This window comes from Larus michahellis, chromosome 4 (assembly GCF_964199755.1).
Source record: "Larus michahellis chromosome 4, bLarMic1.1, whole genome shotgun sequence".
Classification (NCBI taxonomy): Eukaryota; Metazoa; Chordata; class Aves; order Charadriiformes; family Laridae; genus Larus; species Larus michahellis.
The window spans coordinates 81,441,370-81,459,714 of NC_133899.1; the positions used below are offsets into that span (position 1 = coordinate 81,441,370).

At 41.4% G+C, this 18,345-nt stretch overlaps 1 protein-coding gene across 6 annotated transcripts in view; it reads right to left on the reverse strand.

The window, feature by feature from the left end:
* SCUBE2 (signal peptide, CUB domain and EGF like domain containing 2) overlaps positions 1–18,345 on the reverse strand; it is a 44,873-nt gene that overhangs the window by 6,115 nt on the left and 20,413 nt on the right. For 5 of the 6 annotated variants that reach the window (XR_012586854.1, XM_074585921.1, XM_074585920.1 and 2 more), the window contains 11 exons: positions 17,531–17,653; positions 16,909–17,025; positions 16,211–16,297; positions 15,391–15,495; positions 14,020–14,175; positions 13,462–13,665; positions 5,989–6,156; positions 3,278–3,439; positions 2,136–2,333; positions 1,390–1,542; positions 212–291 (listed from right to left, as the gene is read on the reverse strand). Coding sequence is in view for 5 of the 6 variants with exons in the window: in XM_074585921.1 (XP_074442022.1) it covers positions 212–291; positions 1,390–1,542; positions 2,136–2,333; positions 3,278–3,439; positions 5,989–6,156; positions 13,462–13,665; positions 14,020–14,175; positions 15,391–15,495; positions 16,211–16,297; positions 16,909–17,025; positions 17,531–17,653 (1,553 nt within the window). In the remaining variant the exon portion in view is untranslated. The remainder of the gene's footprint in view (positions 1–211; positions 292–1,389; positions 1,543–2,135; positions 2,334–3,277; positions 3,440–5,988; positions 6,157–13,461; positions 13,666–14,019; positions 14,176–15,390; positions 15,496–16,210; positions 16,298–16,908; positions 17,026–17,530; positions 17,654–18,345) is intronic. The other variant, XM_074585924.1, reaches the window with a different exon arrangement.

Below are 18,345 nucleotides of genomic sequence, written 5' to 3' on the forward strand. Positions count from 1 at the left end.
AGGTCTGATCCACCTTTAATCTTCCTGGACAAAGGGTCTCATATCTATTGCTCTGCACAGTCAGGATGTGCTGATTTACCCCAACTTCCCTGAAGTAGCATGTGTCTAGTGCTCCAAGGAGCAGAACTGATGCAGGGCAGGAAGGAACCTCACTAGCAAAAAATACTGTAATTTTCAATCAAAACCAAGAGGTTCAGCAGAAGCAATATACCTTAAGTATTTCTTGATGATTTTCAGATGCATAAAGTCTACCATCCCGAACAATGTCTTCGATTAGTTCTTGGTAATCCTCTATGGGGAATGCACAAGAGAGTCATTTGCAAGTTCGCTTCACTTACATACTCAATACCTCCCTTGGTTACACATGTAAGCCCTACCCCCAAAAGAACCGGTGGTATTTGGCCCTCAAATTAGCAGTCAGAAAATATTCCAGATGCTCTTCTGTAAAGAAACTACAAATACTGTTCACTATGAAAACAGCGTACTCTGCTGAGCTGCCCAGCATCAATCTGTCAAAAGCAAAAGAAATGATAACGCATCAAGGATTGTAGTGCATGATGTAACCAAGCAGCGTGCATCAAACCAACTGCACTGCAGAAACTTATCTCTAAATACCCACAACCCATTATTGACTTCTTTCTTCAGCAAGAAGGGGTAAAAAAAGGGAGGTAAGAGGAAGCTTTCTTAAAAGGCAAACCCCCTGGTCAATCAAAACTTTAAACGCTTCAAATGCTTTGAACGCTTCTCCCCTGAAAAATTAATTATCCACTGTTGATGAAACTCTGGAGGCCACAGCAAGGATGACTCCTTCACAGTTAACCCAACGTGAACAGAAACATGCCACATTGTTTTCATACACTTTATGCTGAAGTGCAAAGCCTCAGCTCCAGTTTCACTCCCGGTGACTCTGACAAGGATAGGGTGAAACTCTTGCCCCTCAAGCTTCTTTTCGATATAGATATTTTACTATCTGGTACTAGATTACAGATGGTAGCAGCAACACGATAAAGCAGAGGCACTTGGGCTCTGCCCAACTCCTAACTGGGGGCACTGTGCTGCCACCTGAAGCAACCCAGAACTGTGAAGTCACAAAAATGCACAAAACCCAGATTCTGGCTTTGAGCTCTGCATTTTGCGTGTCAGGGCCCAGAATCCCAGCTGTTAGGTCTGTGGAAGATTGGAAATACGGTGGCACTTAAGACTGCAGAGCAACGCAGAGTTCCTTAAACTAGCTTTAGATTAAACCAGCTACTGGAAGTAGTCTCACAGTGACACTGCTGAGAGCGCTGGGTTACCCTGCTGCTTAGCGGGGTCAAGGAGCCCACAAGGAGTTCTGCACTGCTGCAGCTGCACTAGCCCACGTAGGCTCAGCTGCGCACACCCGCTTACCATCATACGTTACATAAGGAACTTGGAATCCTTTGGCACTGTTCCCTTCGTTTGACTTGAACTGGATCCACAGTTTCTTAGACCTGGAAGTGAAAGCTATAGGGCGTTCGTAGGTTTGACAGGTTTCATATGTGGTCACTGAGTTGGAAGAAGCTTTCAAAGAAAACACACAATAGGCAGTTATCTGACAATGCTTCATACTAACAAGCAATTAGAAAATAGGTTAAACTACCATGACAAGAAATGCTTGCTGGTGTTAAGAAAACTCCTCAAAATGTGTCAGGCCACCAGCGGAAAGCAGGCCATCAATGAGTGACTTCTTGGTCAAGGAATATTTTTCCTTTTCCTAAAAAACAGTCTATTGTTTGAATGATTGTGCCTATACTAGAAACTGAAGCTGTTTATTCACACATCAGGCACCTGTGGGGACTAGCAAGCATCTCCTCTTTCCTAACCTAGGCTAGAATTACTTAGCCTACCTCATGGCTAGTTAGCTTGAACCATCCACACCTTCTTAACAATATTTCTCTCAGATTTCACTGACACATCATAGCCTTGCACCCTTGTTTCACCTGAAGCTAGGGAGCAGCATTACCAAATAGGATTTGTCATTTAAAGATATTTTTTATTCATAAGTAGAGGCCGGCCAGGCTACATTTAGTTTATGTAAACAGCAATGCATGTGAGAAACCTGTGCTGCACACCGAGACAGATACCACATGCCTCAGTAGATATTTCAGACTTACAGCTTTTCCGCATCACCAGGTAGTCTCCACACTCATCTTCTATTGGTAGAAATATTTCTGGAACCACAATCAGAATACGGCGCTTTGGCGGTGGGTTAATATTCCAAGTGCACTCAGTGTTTGCAGGATAGTCCCCAGGATAGTTGGGTGATTCAATATATCCAGTGTAATCTCCCAGTTCACCTCCACACTGCCTATCTGAAAAACCAATACAGTATGCAGGGCTCGGCACAGCGAGGTCATCCTACAGCTCTCTCTGCAGTCACTGTCAGAAACAGCACACGGGTGACAGACACACAAACTTTTCTGTTTGCGTCTGAATCAGGTACAGTTCCCTGCCAGCTTCGCTTCACACTGCTGCCTGCCTTTCTGTTTTAATTAATGTTGAGACATAAAAATACAGACTAATCCCCATTAACACAGCAGGTGCTATTGACCAAGCCACAGCCAAGTGGCAAGGCAGTTGTAAGAGAAGACATAAATATGGTCACATGAGGATACTCCACTTGCTTGTACCAGAGAGAACGTTTTTATAGAAACATGCAGTTCCTAGAAACATATTTCTATGTATGTATGTGTATATACATCTGTGTGTATAAGTGTCTCCAGGGGTTCTTCTGAGGAGTTGCCTCCCTGCCTGCTATTTTCCCTCTTTAATTTACCCTCAGCTTCCCACATTACAGCTACCATAATCTAGAACAGTGGGTCTCTTTGTAATTTCCTCTTGCAAAGGTTGCTATTAGGAAGAAATGGTTACTAGAGCTACTAAATTTTGTGAGCAAACTTCCATTCCTTTTAATAGAAGGGAAAGAAATCAGAGTGCCGAGAACATAAACTCTGTCTGCTATATCATAGAGAAAAGATTTAACAGCAAGACCCAGAGTGGCCCAGCACCAACTGGCAAGACACAATCATCAGTTTAACAAGAATGATGGAACTAGTGTGCAGAAATGGTTTCTCACGGACCTCAGTAAGCCACATGGGATAAGACACATGCAGGCAGCAAAAGAGGAGCAACATCACTGCCGTGTCTCCAAGCTCCCTGGAACAAACCTAAGTTTTGCCCTTAGGGCCCCTCTGAATATTAATGGCCCAGTCATTTAATTTGTAACAGATCATCAAAACTATCTTGCTGTACTTACTTTTGCACTGTGTTACGTTTGTTGACCCATCAAAATCAGTAGTGGTGTTTCCAGGACATGAAATACAGTAATTTTGTCCAAACTCAGGCTGGTATGTCCCAACTGTGCAGCGAATACACCGATGAGTTGTGGTATTATAAAAATGGCCAGGAGAACACTGAACTGGAGAGTAATTAAATATGCAGCATGGTTAAAAAAGTGGCAGTAGCACATTAGAATGTATCTTTATGCATTTTTATAGGGCTTATTATAATTTCAATAACTGAAATGCCACATTCATAAACTCTGAGGGTAATAAAGCAGAGGTAATTGAACAGATTTTAGTTTATCAGGTCACTTTGTACAAAGTTCAAAAATCCCAAATGCAACACTGTAGAGCAGTTCTGTGTGGAAGCAGTAATAAAAGGTATGGGGGAGTGAGTACAACCACCATGATTTTGTAAGCAGGATCGTTACCAAACCATCTACCCACTGACATTCAACATGGAAGATGAACCGTATGTGGCAATACGAACTAAACCTTTCTTTCTTGCCAGTTATGCCAAGCAGCACGTGCACCCTGCTGCATCCTAGTATACCCCTCTGATCAGCTCACCACAAGCAGGGGTGAAAGACTTTGGCCCTCTGCAAGTGGCACATTGCACCAATATTAGTGACTAAACAGGTACGTCACCTTCGTCTCTCATGATCACACGCACACGTCTTCCAGCAACACGCCGTGACTCAGGGTACAGCCACCTCCACCAGATCTGCTACTACTTTATTTCAGCACATCACGCAAATCACCGTGTTAGCTAGACACGTGTGCCATAGCCCTCGCAGGGCTTGCTGAGAGTATCTCCCGCATCACCAAAGCGAGACCCCATTCCGACACACAAACTCTTTCATAAACGGAACACATTTTATGGAAGTTTTAGACATGAGATAGACAGACAGAAGGGAAAAAAATCCTTTCTAGCAGATCTGCATGCAGACGGGAAGATTTTCTTCTCTCATTGCAATCTGAGAATACGGGACCCCAAAGATCTTTGCTTACATCTCTAATATGCTTCTTTTAATTTGATTTTGCTTAGCTATTCTGCATCTATGCCCATCACGATCTGAAATCTCACAGAAATCACTCAAGAACATCAGCCATATATTATCTTTGCCTTGCTTCTCTTTCCTTGCCCTTCTTCGAGGGACTAAAAATAAATTAAAAAAAAAAATCAAAATAAAATATTTTCCAATTCCTTTTACCTCATTTGGCAAGTTTACCCCTCTCAGCTCAACATCAAAATCATTTACTACCTTGCCTTTCAAATGTAGTTTTCTGTGCTGCCAGTCCCTTTTTTCTATTCCTTTTAAGCTCTGCTTACTCTCAAATAACTCTAGCCTTGTTGAGCTTTGTATTCAGATAGCTCAGCCTGGAGTCCTTCCCTACATGCTCCACCCCCGAATCCAAATGCTTCAGATACAAGATCCAAATAGTTCTCGCATCTGTGATTCCATGTCTCATGTGGCCTCTTCCACATGCAAATCCCCGAGCTCTTCATTCCAGTTAATACAGAAAAATTCCTTTAATCTCCACTCTAATTTGAAAACTGAACCTCATTTATAGACGTGGTTTTGTTTATGTTAAATAAAACTGAAATCAGTGCCTCTTATGTTGATCCAACGTTTTTAATGTGGGGCTTTTTTAGTGTTTTAACTTCACAAAATTAAATATGAAACAACAGCATTTGTGGATTCTGAGATTCTTTACTGAGGAAATCTATTAGCTATCATATTATTACCAGCAATATTAATTTTTCAACCATACTGCAAAATTCTTCTATTATGTTGCAATTCTCAATAGTAAACATATCTTAACTGACACTAGAGACATCTCTTAATCCAAACCACTACCAAATGTTTGTATCAGGACTGTGTTTCTATCCCTTATTTCTACTCTACAGCAGTAGCTTTTCTGTTAACACTTTTTCTTCAGGTGTTCTTTTACAAGCGGTGTTCTTTTACCCATGCTTTAAGACATTGGACAAACTATTATATTGATTAACATTTCATCACTCTCCATGGACACGTATTTTTATCAGCATTTTCAAAGACAAATTCAGAGTTGTCTCTCAGCTTTTTGTATTTTAGCTAAGATGCTAATGAAGTTCCTTCATTTTTAAAGATATGATCCCCACCTGGTTTTCAAGCTTAGAGGGGTGTCTGAGGTACTGCAGGGTTAAGCTGAATGCTAACTTTTTAGGTATATAGCCAAGGCATCCAAGCCAGTTTCTCCTTACGGACATGAAGAAACTATTTTCTTACTTATCCTCCAGGACTGCAATCCCCTCCTTCATGTTTTCACATTGCTGCTGTGCTCAAACCCACAATGTCAATAAGGCATATTGGTCTGGATTTTTTTTCCTGTGACTTTTTTCTCCCTGCTGTTCCTTTATATGACTCTTCACAGAGTTCTATAACTTCGGAGTCAATGACTTCACTGCCCAACTTCCACGTATCTCCCAGCCCCTTCTCGAGTCCTGTATAAAAATCGGTTATAAAAAGAACTGAGGTTTTATTGAGTTTCTTGCAGCCAGGCCAGGACAGCCAACTATGAGACCCCTGGAAGGAGAGACCCTTGAAAGGAGAATGACCCTTCTTTGAACATCCCACGTGTAGCAGCAGCAGTTACTTTTGCCTTAGAGCAATGCAGTTCATTGAATAAATCTTGTCCTTACCTTTGGTCTCACAGTCCTGAAACAAGGATGCACCGCTATGCCTTGTTGTTAGACCTCCTCCGCAGGGAAAGCAGGATACTCTCCCAGCTTCAGGCTGGTATGTTCCAAGGGGACATGGCAGACAGGGTTTGAAGCCGTCAGGAGAATATTCACCTGGTGAGCACTGATCTAGAAGAGGAAGAACACACTTGCTTCAAGCTGTACGTTGCAGGTGAAGGTATGTTAGTGACCTTGCACAGGACCTGAAACCCCACAGTGAAACTGTTCTCTGTACTTGGGAAGTGGGAGCCAGGGTTTCAGAACTGAAGGCTAGTGACAGACAGAACTTAACACATACAATTTACCCTGCAAAACTGAAAGAGACACTGATTAACTCTGGTGCTGGTGAGCTCTTCTGTGAGCTGGAATGGATATCACGCTTTGTTGCAAGGCTACACTGGACACCAGGCCTGTCCAGTTCTCTCTGTTAATCTGTACAGGGCAATTATGTAGTGATTATCAACTCTTTCTAGCTAAAGAACTCTTGGACCCCTCCCAAATGAAATAATCTAGTACTGAACCTAAAATGCCAAAAATGGACTTCAATATTTCTGTAAGAATTTTAATCTTAATAATTACTGAATATTCATACTTCATAACCATTGAGGTTTTCACACAATTCAGTAGCACCAAGCACAACCAGCAGTTGTGCAAAGTCACTAAACTAAACATTATACATGCCTCAAAGACTTTTAAAGCAGAAATATTCTTGCCATTCCTCTGATGCTCCATCTCGGATAGCGATTATCTCTCTACACTGGAATGCTGTGTCTGTATGGTACATAGACAGCACTAACTCAATCGACTGATTTTACTTAAATACACACCTCAATATTATCTAACAAGCCCAGCAATATTTGTGGGTATCTTTGAAAGATTCTGTTTTTCAAACTTTTCACAAAAGAACTGGCTTCAGTGCCACTATTTAATAATTACCCTGCTCTGGAAAGGCACAAAATACTGTTGCAGTTGTTCAGCTGTGCGGAAAAATTCTGTCCTTTTAAAGACCTGTTACGATAATAAACTGTTAGTTTTAGTTTATAGCTCCAATAAATCACTCGGTGAATAGCCGTTTTGTTAGGAAGTTAAATTGGCCTTGGCTTCATTTCAGGATATATGACTAACAACAAGCAGTGCATTAACTACCGGTCATGATCAATGATGAAGAATTTTGTTTATGGCTGATACCGAGTGGAATAGTGAGTGTTCCTCCTTAGCTCAAAAATAAAACACAGCAGGTTAAGCAATGCTCAGTCACTTGTCAATGAAACCTAGTAAGGAAGTCATAGCTCTTGGTTCTAACTTTTTCCACCACACATCACTTCTGCTCTCATAAGGACACACATTCATTTGCTCCCACATTTTTCAGGCCTTTCTTCATTTTTGTAAACATTCCTACAGAACGCTCATCTCTGTACTCTTTGTGCAATTCACCAAACATGAATGAATTAAGGCTTTCATTGCAGCACTCCTAATAAGGGAAGAGCACTATTTACAATTCTGTGACAAGGAAAGACAATCAAGGTTAGTAAAGGTGATTTTGAGAAGTGGCTAAACTTCAGAAACCCAGTTCCAAAGTTCAGAAACCCAGAAGCAATGGAAATACCAGTGCAAATTTCCTTCCCTCAAAAAATTCTATGGCTCTATGAGAAATCAATGCTCTGAGTGGCCTCACTAGAGGCTGTCTGCCCTTTGCTGTCTCCCCTTGACATGTCTTTTCCCCTCCATTTTAATCACACGTTAAGTTTGGGGTTGTTTGGGGTTTTTTTGCATTGTGTGCGTGTCTCGGTTTATGAAGCAGCGCACGTGGCATTGCCTCCTGGAACTGGAGAGACCAGGCCTACGAGGGTACTCCACGTGTATTTGTATCTGACATTACAACATGCAATAATAAACCTTATTCTCAAGGGTGTTAAGCACCCGTGCTCAATCAGAAATCAGTGACACTTGAAAAAAGCAGGCAACTCTGGATTAAGTTTAATTATGTAAAATACAGAGACTGGGAAAACTAAGTTTTAAATAGTGCACTGCCTAGAAAAATGCAAAACCCTATCTTTCCCCTCTATGGCTTCTGAGATACGTCAAACACTTCAATCCCTAATAGATCCTATGTGTGTATGAGAAAAGAGGTTAATACATCCAGATACAGATTTAGCTATTTATGGTCTAATGAATACTCATTATTCAATGCAAATATTAAAAGTCCTTCGAGTGATGCCCAAGCTTTCATGCCTCAAGCTCTTGAAATATATCAGTTTCTTCACATGACTATATCAAACCAAGCTTTTCAAAGTGTCCAGACAATTCGATCCACAAACACGTTCCCTGTAAACTGCTTCCAGTTCCTCCCCATCTTCCACTTAGAAATATTCCACACACAGGCCGCTCATCTAAGCTCACTGAAGCACAGAGCAGGGGTAATGAGGAAAGCCTGTTTAGATGCTCACAGCATTCACCAGGGCCCAATTTAGCACAACAAACAGACTTGGTGTTAGGTTCAATTACAGTAACATTAATTATAGGGACGTTATGTCAACACAGAAATCATGAAATCATTCCATGGCAATCCATAGGACTGTGCATGAAATTAGGATGACACAAATGAACCCTCTCTAAAAAAAAAAAAAAAACCAAACCAAAAAAAAACAACAAACAAACAACCCAACAACAAAAAACCCCAAGAAACATCTCTAAGAGTTCAAACTTTTCCTGTCATTTGTTTACATGAAACCAAACAAAGTTTATGAGCTTGATTTCACAAAACTAGAAACTGCATGGTCCCACCTGACACATGGGAAATACCCAGTCGAAACAAGATCTGAAGATTTGCAAATAATGACATTAAATCAGAATTCCACTGGCTGGCTTTGCTCTTTTTTCAGAAACCTGATTGTTTTTCTCCAAATGAACAAAAGAACCAATTGCCTCTAGTAGACTTCATTTCTGCAGCCACTGTCTTTGTTTGTCTTCAATACCCATTAAAAACCCGGTCTTGAATCTCATGCAGCTGTTTGAAAGAAAGAAAAAAAAAAAAAAAAAAATATGTGAAAGCCTTTCTGATGCAAAAACAAGAAGGTGGCCAGGGGGGAGAGAGGGGCCCACAGGGAACCAGGATTAACAGTTACAAAGACATTTAAAGGCTCTTCCCTTCTTTTCACCATGTTAGCCTTTGAGCATTTGCTCCCATAGACAAATGCTGTAGTATCTCAGTGGCTGAGAAGGTGAACCTCATAAAGGAGGTCATGATCCACCAATTCACCATTTTCTTAAGAAAGATGCCTTGACTTATAAGGAAAATCACCAGCAACTGATGCAAATTGATTCTGAAGCGGCATCCTTTAAGTTATTGTGTTTTAGCAGTTCACACATTTAGGTCACATGAGATGCTTATGCATCCTAAGGATTTATGTCTTAAATCTATGATTGTCAGAGCAAGCAGGTTTTCTCCTATTTGATAATTCGTTTCTTCTTGTCAGATTTTTATAAAATTGTAAAAAAAAAAAAAAAAGCAACATGGAGTTCTTTGTTGTGTAACACAACTATTAATTGGAACAACTGCAAAGGCAGGCAGCACTTTGCTTTTCTCTTTAAATATCTCTCTCATACTTTTATAGTGCCAATATCATACCACATCTAAACTTTGAGACGCGGTTCATCATTTTGTATGAAATGTTAATATTTTATTTGCATCCTCCAAACTAAGGGGACAAAACTGCTGAATGCTGAGCAATGAAATGCATCAACACCTCCCACGTAAGATAAAGCTGCTCAGCATTTACATCAGCACGGTGCCTATACCAATACTGCTCATGCTCGCTCTTCTCTGAAGCAACAGCTCTTTGGATGAACCCACCTGTGACTACTGTGCAGCAAGGGCACGCTCAAATGTCCTTTTACACAGCAATTCCAGAGAATGATACTTTTCGTTGCCTTCTCCCATCTTTTAAAGTATTTGTGTATCTAACACAAAAAATACCAAATGGAACAGGCAAAGCGTACTTTCAACTCCATGGGATGTGGTCAAGGTACGACAGAATTTTAAGGAATGGAAAAGCAGCTAAATTGCTTGTTTTTTCTCCCTCAGTGGAAAGTGCCTGAGGACAAAGGGGTCCCAGTAGATATCAACTACTTCTCTTTCAAGACAAAGGTTTCTAGTAAATCAGTTTCTGATAAGGAATTGCTGATATTTAAACATCTGGTCTCTGGCTGTTAAATCTGCCTAAAGCTTAGCTCATACTGGAGAATGAATACTTGTAGCCAGCTCAGTGAATGACACTGCATCCTCCCCAGGACAAATCTCCTCTCAAAGTAGGCAGCATTTCCAGCATCCTCAGATGGTTCATCCGGTCTCGAAACACTGTCATTCAAATATGCATGTTTTTTTACCGTAAGATTTATTTCAGTGGGGAAAGATCACCCTCCTGCTATGAAAACCCAGTTCTCTGGGAAGGCTGAGATGTAGTAAAGGTCCCACTTTGCTACATCCATTTCCTGTGACATACATTAGTAGAGACCTACCACTGGTTGCTCCTTGGAAGCCATTCACGGGACTTCATGGAATTAATCAAACGTGAGCTAACTATTCTTACTCAATGATACAGTGCTCGCACATAATGTGGTGGACAAATGCAACACTTGAACCTGTAAGGCATCAGAAAATCCCAGACAGAACTGTACGTCAAACACTAAACTTGAATTAAAATACACTACCCACTGCAATCAGCAGTGAATTCCCTTTTACCATCAACAGCTGTTTTAAGAACAGCAGACATACACATGCAACCATTCAGCATAGTAAGAATGATGAAATACCTCAGAAATCACATCTAATCTGTTCCTGGTGCCTTTCTCTGCTGTGCCCCACGGAATAGTAGGGCAGCAGGACTTAAGATGGGAAAATCAGGAGAAGTACTCCCTCACCAAAAGCATGAAACCAAATGAAGCTTAACTTACTGCTGCAACCACAGGCCAGTTACCAAAGACAAAAGGTGTCAGGACAGGAGCTGGGCTTTTCCTCTTGCACTGTTCAGACACAACTAATGTTTCAGACAGTGCTGTGCCAGCAGAAGTCTACCACTGGAATAGGATCAGTACAAGACTGTCCGAATCAATAAAACTGTACCTAACTCAGACATACTCCAAGTATTTTGTTTTAAAAAATGTATTTGAAAACAACGAACTGAAACCCTGCACCTCACTCACTGTCTGCATCACAGAAGACTTGTAAGTCCTTGGACTTACTTTTTTCCCCTCACTACTTCGTGCTCCTCTGGTCAGACTGAGCAAAATCCCTTTGCCAAAGTTCTCTGCCCATCCAGAGGCCACAGCCACCACCTGCACTGAATCCATCTGCTGACCTGGTATCTCTTGCCATGGAGTCACTTTCTCCCCGGAATCATTAGCACGTCTAGATAAGCAGGGCCCCAGCCCTGTCCCAGAGTTCTCAGCAGCTCTGCAAAATAATCGGATCAAAACAAAACCAAACCCCCTGACCCTCCCACGCACATCCCTGAGCTAGCTTCTTCCACACCATTCCCACTCCATTCTCTTCTCCCCAGATTATTTCCTACCTCCTTCTGACTGGCAGCCACAGCAGCCGCCCAGCGCTGCCTTTACCACGCACACTGGGACAATCAGCTTTTTCTAAGGAAATGAGGCGTATGTAACAACACTGCCTCTGTGCGCACTTTTATATCCCCTCAGCAACTACGGAACTTTCTGTCCAACTTCCAGCAATTTCACAAAGGATGCAGAGAGGTTTCAAAGACACTAAGTTTCTGTGCATTTAATGTAAATAAATGGGGAATGTGAAAGTGGAGGAGAGACCTTCTTAGCATCCACGCAAGTAAAAGGCTGGTGCAAGTTCCATCTCCTGTTTGATCACAGCAGATCTACACAAGGATATGGATACTTCAGCTGAAGAAAGGAAGATTCATTTGGTGATTCCACCTTCTTAGGCATGAGCCTCACAGGGAATCAGGTGTTGCTTGTTCACTGCTCAGAGCAGTACCTCTTAAGGTGTCCAGAGCAGGCACAAGAGACTTGACTTCTACAAGCTGTTCTTCAAAACATTTGTCTTCATGTGCTCAGTGTCTCTGTTTTAACCACGGACAGGCTATTTGTGCTCACCATACCAAAGAGTTTTCCAGGCACTCTCCAAAAGCTCCCCTTCTCTCTGAACTAGCACAGAAATACCATTAAGATTCTCACTTGTAATGAGAAATTAAAATGGTTCTGCAGCTACCTAAAAAAAAATAAATTTGTTTCTTTGTTGTTCAAATTCCCAACTGTAACTCACATTCCCTTCTCTACCTGCAGTATTTTTAGATTACTCACTGGGATTTTTTCAAGCCATTGTCATCTGGAAAACCATACTGTGCTTTGTACAATGCACTGAGAGTTTTTCAAAGCCTTCCTCCAGCATCCAACACAACAGCTTGAAAACATCCATGTAAACTCATCCTGGTGGAACTTTCCAAAGTTTTTCAGACTTATTACATTACCAAAAGAAAAAAAAAAAAAACAACAAACTTACAGCTTTTTCCAAGAGAATTCCTGACTAATTCGCTAGTCTGCTTGCTTGCACAGATGTTTTAAACAACACTAATTCATTTTTCTACTCTATGAATCCAAATTTTTTCAGAGTTAGCAAAACTAGATTGGAAAATCTATTCTGAGGCCAAATGGGTTGCTGCTGGAAGACGTATTAATTAAATTTGACACGCATTTTAAAGGCTTGCTGATTCACAAAACCACCTACATGCTGCCTACCCTATGCAGCCTGAATTAGCCGTCATGGTTGTTAGGCCCCTGTTAAAATAACATCTGACCCCTCTCCTTAACTTTTGTGCTTTGGAAGCACTTATTACGGGCTGCATTATGGCGGTGCCCTCCAGTGTCACGATAATTAAGGTTTTTCTCAGTACTAGCTTATAAAGCCCCTATTTTCCATGGATTTATAACTCTGTCATGAAGATTCTCTGGGAATCGGAGCTTAATCAGCAAAGAGAATGTGTATCAAATTCTGCTCAGCCTTTTCTTTGGAACAAGGGAGAGATGAAATTCTCACAAGTTCAGAAACACAGTGTTACACCGGATATTAAATGTAGTCTTAAAAATAACACTGGTGATGTCAAGGCCATTGGTGCCTGATACTACTTCCATGGTTTTTTACCTTCGAGCTTACTGTAGGCTGTGCACCAACTGTAACGAAGCACAAAGCACCGAGCCCTTATTCTACTCCGTAACACAGCAATTGCCAATAATAAATACATAAAGGGGCACATCTCAGTAGCACAAACAGTAACCCCTACTTCTTTACACACAGGCCTCCTCTCTCCTGGAGAAGCATCCCATGATCCCCCCAAGATCACTAGACCTGAGCAAAACAGTAACACACACATGATGGCTTGTTCCTAGTTTACACTTACTTACCACATCTGTTACCAACATGCATCTGTCCTACACCACAAGACTGCTGCGGCTCTGAAAGCTTGAGAGACTTTCTGGCCACTTCGTGGTCCATGCCAGAGACACGAACACGGAACTGGTCCCTGTTGACCGTCTTCCGTAAGGTTCGAATGGTTTTACGGAACCTCTTTTCAGTCTTTTTCCGAGCACAGCGCACATCACAGGTGTCTGAGAAGCATCAAGGGTGAAAGCAGCTATAAGTGACCATGCACAAAAATCCACCCAATTCAAAAGACCAACCAATGAAAAAGCAACTTCTATGGACAAGTCTGAAATCGTTAAGGACTACACCACCAGGCTAGAAGAAAATTAATCAGAGCACAAGACTTTAATCTATGGGCAGCTCTTTGATCTTTGAAACTATCCCCATCCCTCACTCTCTTTAAAGCAGTAAAATTCATTTTCAAAACAGGAGATACTTTTTATTATCATTTTGCATACAGACAGAAGTGAAAAATACAGAAATTAAGGAGCAAACAGCAAGAAGCTTCAAACCGCACCTTGGACTATTTTCCAACCAACCTGTCACCTCCTTTCGGCTTGTCTCAAGCTCAAAGTCCGCAGTGATAAAAATTTCTCTATTCGCTGGCAGTCTACTGAGGGCTCCATGAACTTTCTTGCCAGAACTGCATGTTAGGTTTACATAGTGGAAGCTCTCCATTACTGAATTATGTCTCTCTGTATGAACGAAATTAAAGGAAGCAAAAGCTTGGCTGGCTACGTTATTGAACGTTCACTAGCGCTCTGTGCATAGGTTGTCATGAAGAGTTGAAGGGGAGCAAACGATCAACTCCACATGCCAGTAACCAGTCTGGCCAGTTTCTCAACCGATGCACCCGCACATAGAACCAGTGCACCTACAGACAGATGTACTGCCGGGCTGAGACTCTGGCACCGCAGTGGGTCTGAGGCACAACTCACTGCCAGGATGCAGCTTTCAGCCCGCTTCCCCTGGGTTTGGCTAGCCGGTTCTAACGAACTGCCTTTGCACTACGCAAAGCATCTTAAAACCATGACACTGCCTGCATCAGGCAGGCTACTCGACCAAAGAATTTTGCACTTGTATGAAGCACGTGAAAAACGTGTTAGCTTGTAATGGTGTTTAAATTAAGTAGTGACTGTGTACACAGGACATTCAGAGACTATTTTCAAGGTTTCAATGGGGAAATAAGATTTAGTTAAAGAAAACACATGGAACAACCTTTGGTTCTGGAGTATGTAACTCTTCACTGAGCATCTTGTGTAGTTTCTGTCATTTTCTGTTACTCTTCTAAGGACAAACAAACTGACATGCCAATTCATCATATTGTTTAGTGACTTCTTCCCTGATCTCCCTTTTTTTCCCCCCCTCATTTTCTGCTAACTGTAAACTCCCAGACTATGCTTTCTGCCTTGGAACAGATGGGAGAGCTGACCTCACTGTGTCCATCTGGGGCTGCTGCAGTATAAAAGGTAGACAAGAGAAAAGAGGAATAACCCTTTGGCAACAGAGTCAGCATAAAAGGCCAGGAGATACTTTACTGAGGCGTCAGACAGTAAGGAGCAGGTGGGAAAGGGAAGAACAGAAGGAAGGGATAGAGAGAGAAAGGAAAGGAAGAAATCAAAAGAATGAGAAGTATGGTTGATTTTACTGAGAATTTACTAGTAGTAGTACAAACGAAAAAGGAGAAGGGCTTTCCTAGCAAGACGAAGGTTGTCACAGGGAAGTCCTGTGATCTCAAGTAACTATTCCAAGAATCATGGCTGGGAAGGAGTATGATTCCCGAGGTCAGTGAAGAGCAGAAAGTTTGCAGTCCTTTATGCTTTGCTTATGGTGTACTTCACGTCTGGAAAGCACTTGATAACCCCTAAGCTATGACTCTAACCTGCTTACCTGTATTTTTATATTCATACCTGGTATCATCTGTTCCAGACCTTCTTGAAACATCTCAGTCTTTTTCAAACTACATTTTCCTTCATTTAATTTAAAGGTTATGCTTATCTTGATGGATGAAGTATCTTCAGGAAGAAACAATGACATGTTATTTTAAAAAAGGAATACAAAATTTAGATAACCCTAACATTACATCATAATGATGACATCAAAAATATGCCAATATAAAGTGAAAAAGAGGTCATCACAGAAAAAAATTAAAGACATGCCAGCTTTCTCCTGCTGTGAAGCCGGTTTGCAACTACAATTGGAACAAAGTGCGACAGATTTTATTTAAATAAAAATAAAAAAAGATGATCAAATCCAGATCTGCTAATGGGTAAATCAAAAAAAGGTTCGCTGAAATCAAAGGAGATACTCCAAACCAGTTCAGAAAGTAGTTTATGTCTGTTATAAAATAGCATCTCTTATCTGTTTAGCTTTAAATGCTTTCTAAACTTTACTGTTGAACAGCTCAACCTGAACATATTATAGGTTGTCAGGACTGTCCAGTTTGGATGTCTAAAGAGAGGCGTCTCACTCCCGGCCTAGCTGTTTACTGCACTACTGATCTTTTTCTCTTGCCTTATTTTTAAGTTTTAGTTTGAGTGATGCTGATGAAGCAGTACAAAGGGAATCTCCTGCTGTAAGCACGAACTGCAATCACAAGGAAGAAGAAGAAGAAAAAACAGAGGAGTATAATGGAGAGGGAAAATAGAAAGTCAACAGAAACACCCTTATTTCACAGTTACCTACTAAAAGAAATCAATGAAATCATGCAATAGTAAATCTAGTGATTACCCAGACAGCTGGATGCATTTGTATGTTGCTGCTTTTTCTTAAGCTGAGATGACCTGCCACAGGTGAGGGTGTAGGCATCTTGTGTTCCTAACAGACAGACCATACAGACAGACAGTAAAGACACAGGCGCTGTGCACAGACTAGACTCCTGCAGCATAAAAGACATTTTTCATTTGTTGATCGGCACCATCATCTTCACCTTTTTCAACAACTTTGTTCATAAAATACTCCACATTAGAGCTTGTCCCTTCCTAAGCAATTTAAAGGGTTCTGGAAGGAAATCAGCATCTGTCCGTCCCGTAAGCGCTGGCGGAGTCTGCGTGCTGTGTCCTGTGGGGCGGAGGGGCTGCGCAGGCAAAATCTCAGACCCCACGCAGGGCTGGAATGCCTTCGCCCCATTCAGCAGCGGCTCTCAGGGCCAATTAAGGAATGGCCCAGGGAGCACAGAGAATTCTGCCCTGTCCTCCCCAGCTTCAAAAAGACAGTTGTCATGAGAAGGGAATCTGAGGGTAGAGTGGTTATAAAAGACAAGGAAAGGGGGGCTTTCCTGGGACACTGGCAGGGATATAGCCCTTTATCTGTAGTGAAAGAGGAAAGGTCCCTGTTGATTGTCTACTTCTTGGGACTTCCACGAGGAGGTTTGCTACTCTTACGCTCTCTACAGAATCATATACTTGGTTTTGTCGGTTTTGACTTACCAGAAAATACCTGGACATCCGAAGAGCAGCTTAAGAAGCATCTATCGCTCCCACCACTCTTAATGCAGTGCAGCAATACCTTGGATGACATATTATCAGGCAAGGGACCCTTTATCTCTAAATAGGATAAAGCAAATGCTCACAAGAGAAGTAAAACATCTACGTACACCCTACTAATAAATCGGCATGCAGTTGCTTTTGTAGCTGGTACCTGACAGCACCAATGCAATGAATATGCTGTTTATAGACAGAAAATTAAAGCAAAATAAAAACACTGGAGGATCACACAACCGAAGTAATTTCCTTTTAGGTAAAGCTATCATCAGCAAACCTTCTCATGCAGGGAAACAAAAGGAGATAGAAGAATGAGCTAGATAAAAGCACAGGAAAGAAAGCATCAAAATCCCTCAAAGTATCTCCTGTTTTTGGGGTTGGGGTTTTTTTTACTTGTTTTTACCAGTTTCAACATCAGTACCATCCTGCCTGACTGAAAAGTAATGCAGAATACTGGGAACAATGACTCATACCACTGAACTGGACAGATCAATATTTTCAGATTTGACTATAACCACATGGCCATCAGACACATCAGGAGTAGAAACTTATTTACTAGGCACCTTACCAACACAATCCTTTTTATTCCAGTGTAATTTGTAGTTAGAGTGACACAGGCATTCATAGTCTCCCGGTGTGTTCACACACAGCTGTTGGCAACCACCATTGTTGACACTACATTCATTAATATCTGGAGAGGAAAGGCAAAAATACTTTTTAAAAGTTACCCTCGCCAAAGTTCTGTACTGCAACTCCACTAGGTAAACACATACACAAATACTGCTTAGTAGGGTTTGGAAAAGATTTTAGGAATGCTTTCTGGACACCCACCTTGAAACAGTTTTGTTTTCATGGTAATCCTTTGATAAATGTCAAAATAGATCAAATGTTGCTGGAGGGGAGATGTTATGTATGTCCTTGAACCACATAATTAAAAACATATCCAGCCTCAGCAATACGATAACAAATTAACTCAAAGAAAAGGAGACCAAATCAAGTCTGCATTGCACTGTGTCTGGTTAATTAATATTTTTAATTTGGAATAAAGACAGATGACATGGACAGGATTCATACAGATCAATCCTCCAAAGTGGTCAGATAGATACAACTGCTGTGGAACACACTGCTGGACTCCATGGGGACAAATAGCACCATTGTATCACCATTGTTCCTTTTGGCCAATTATCCAATTTTGGGGCCTTGCTCTGCCCAATAAATGCCAATAGGAGGAGAAACTACTGACAACGCAACATACTGCCTTTGGTGCAAACTTGCTTGCTGATGCAGAATATACCATTCACCAGTGGTGTGTCCCAGGGGTCAATACTGGGGCCAATACTATTTATCCTCTTCATTAAACCTGGATGATGGGACAAGAGTTCA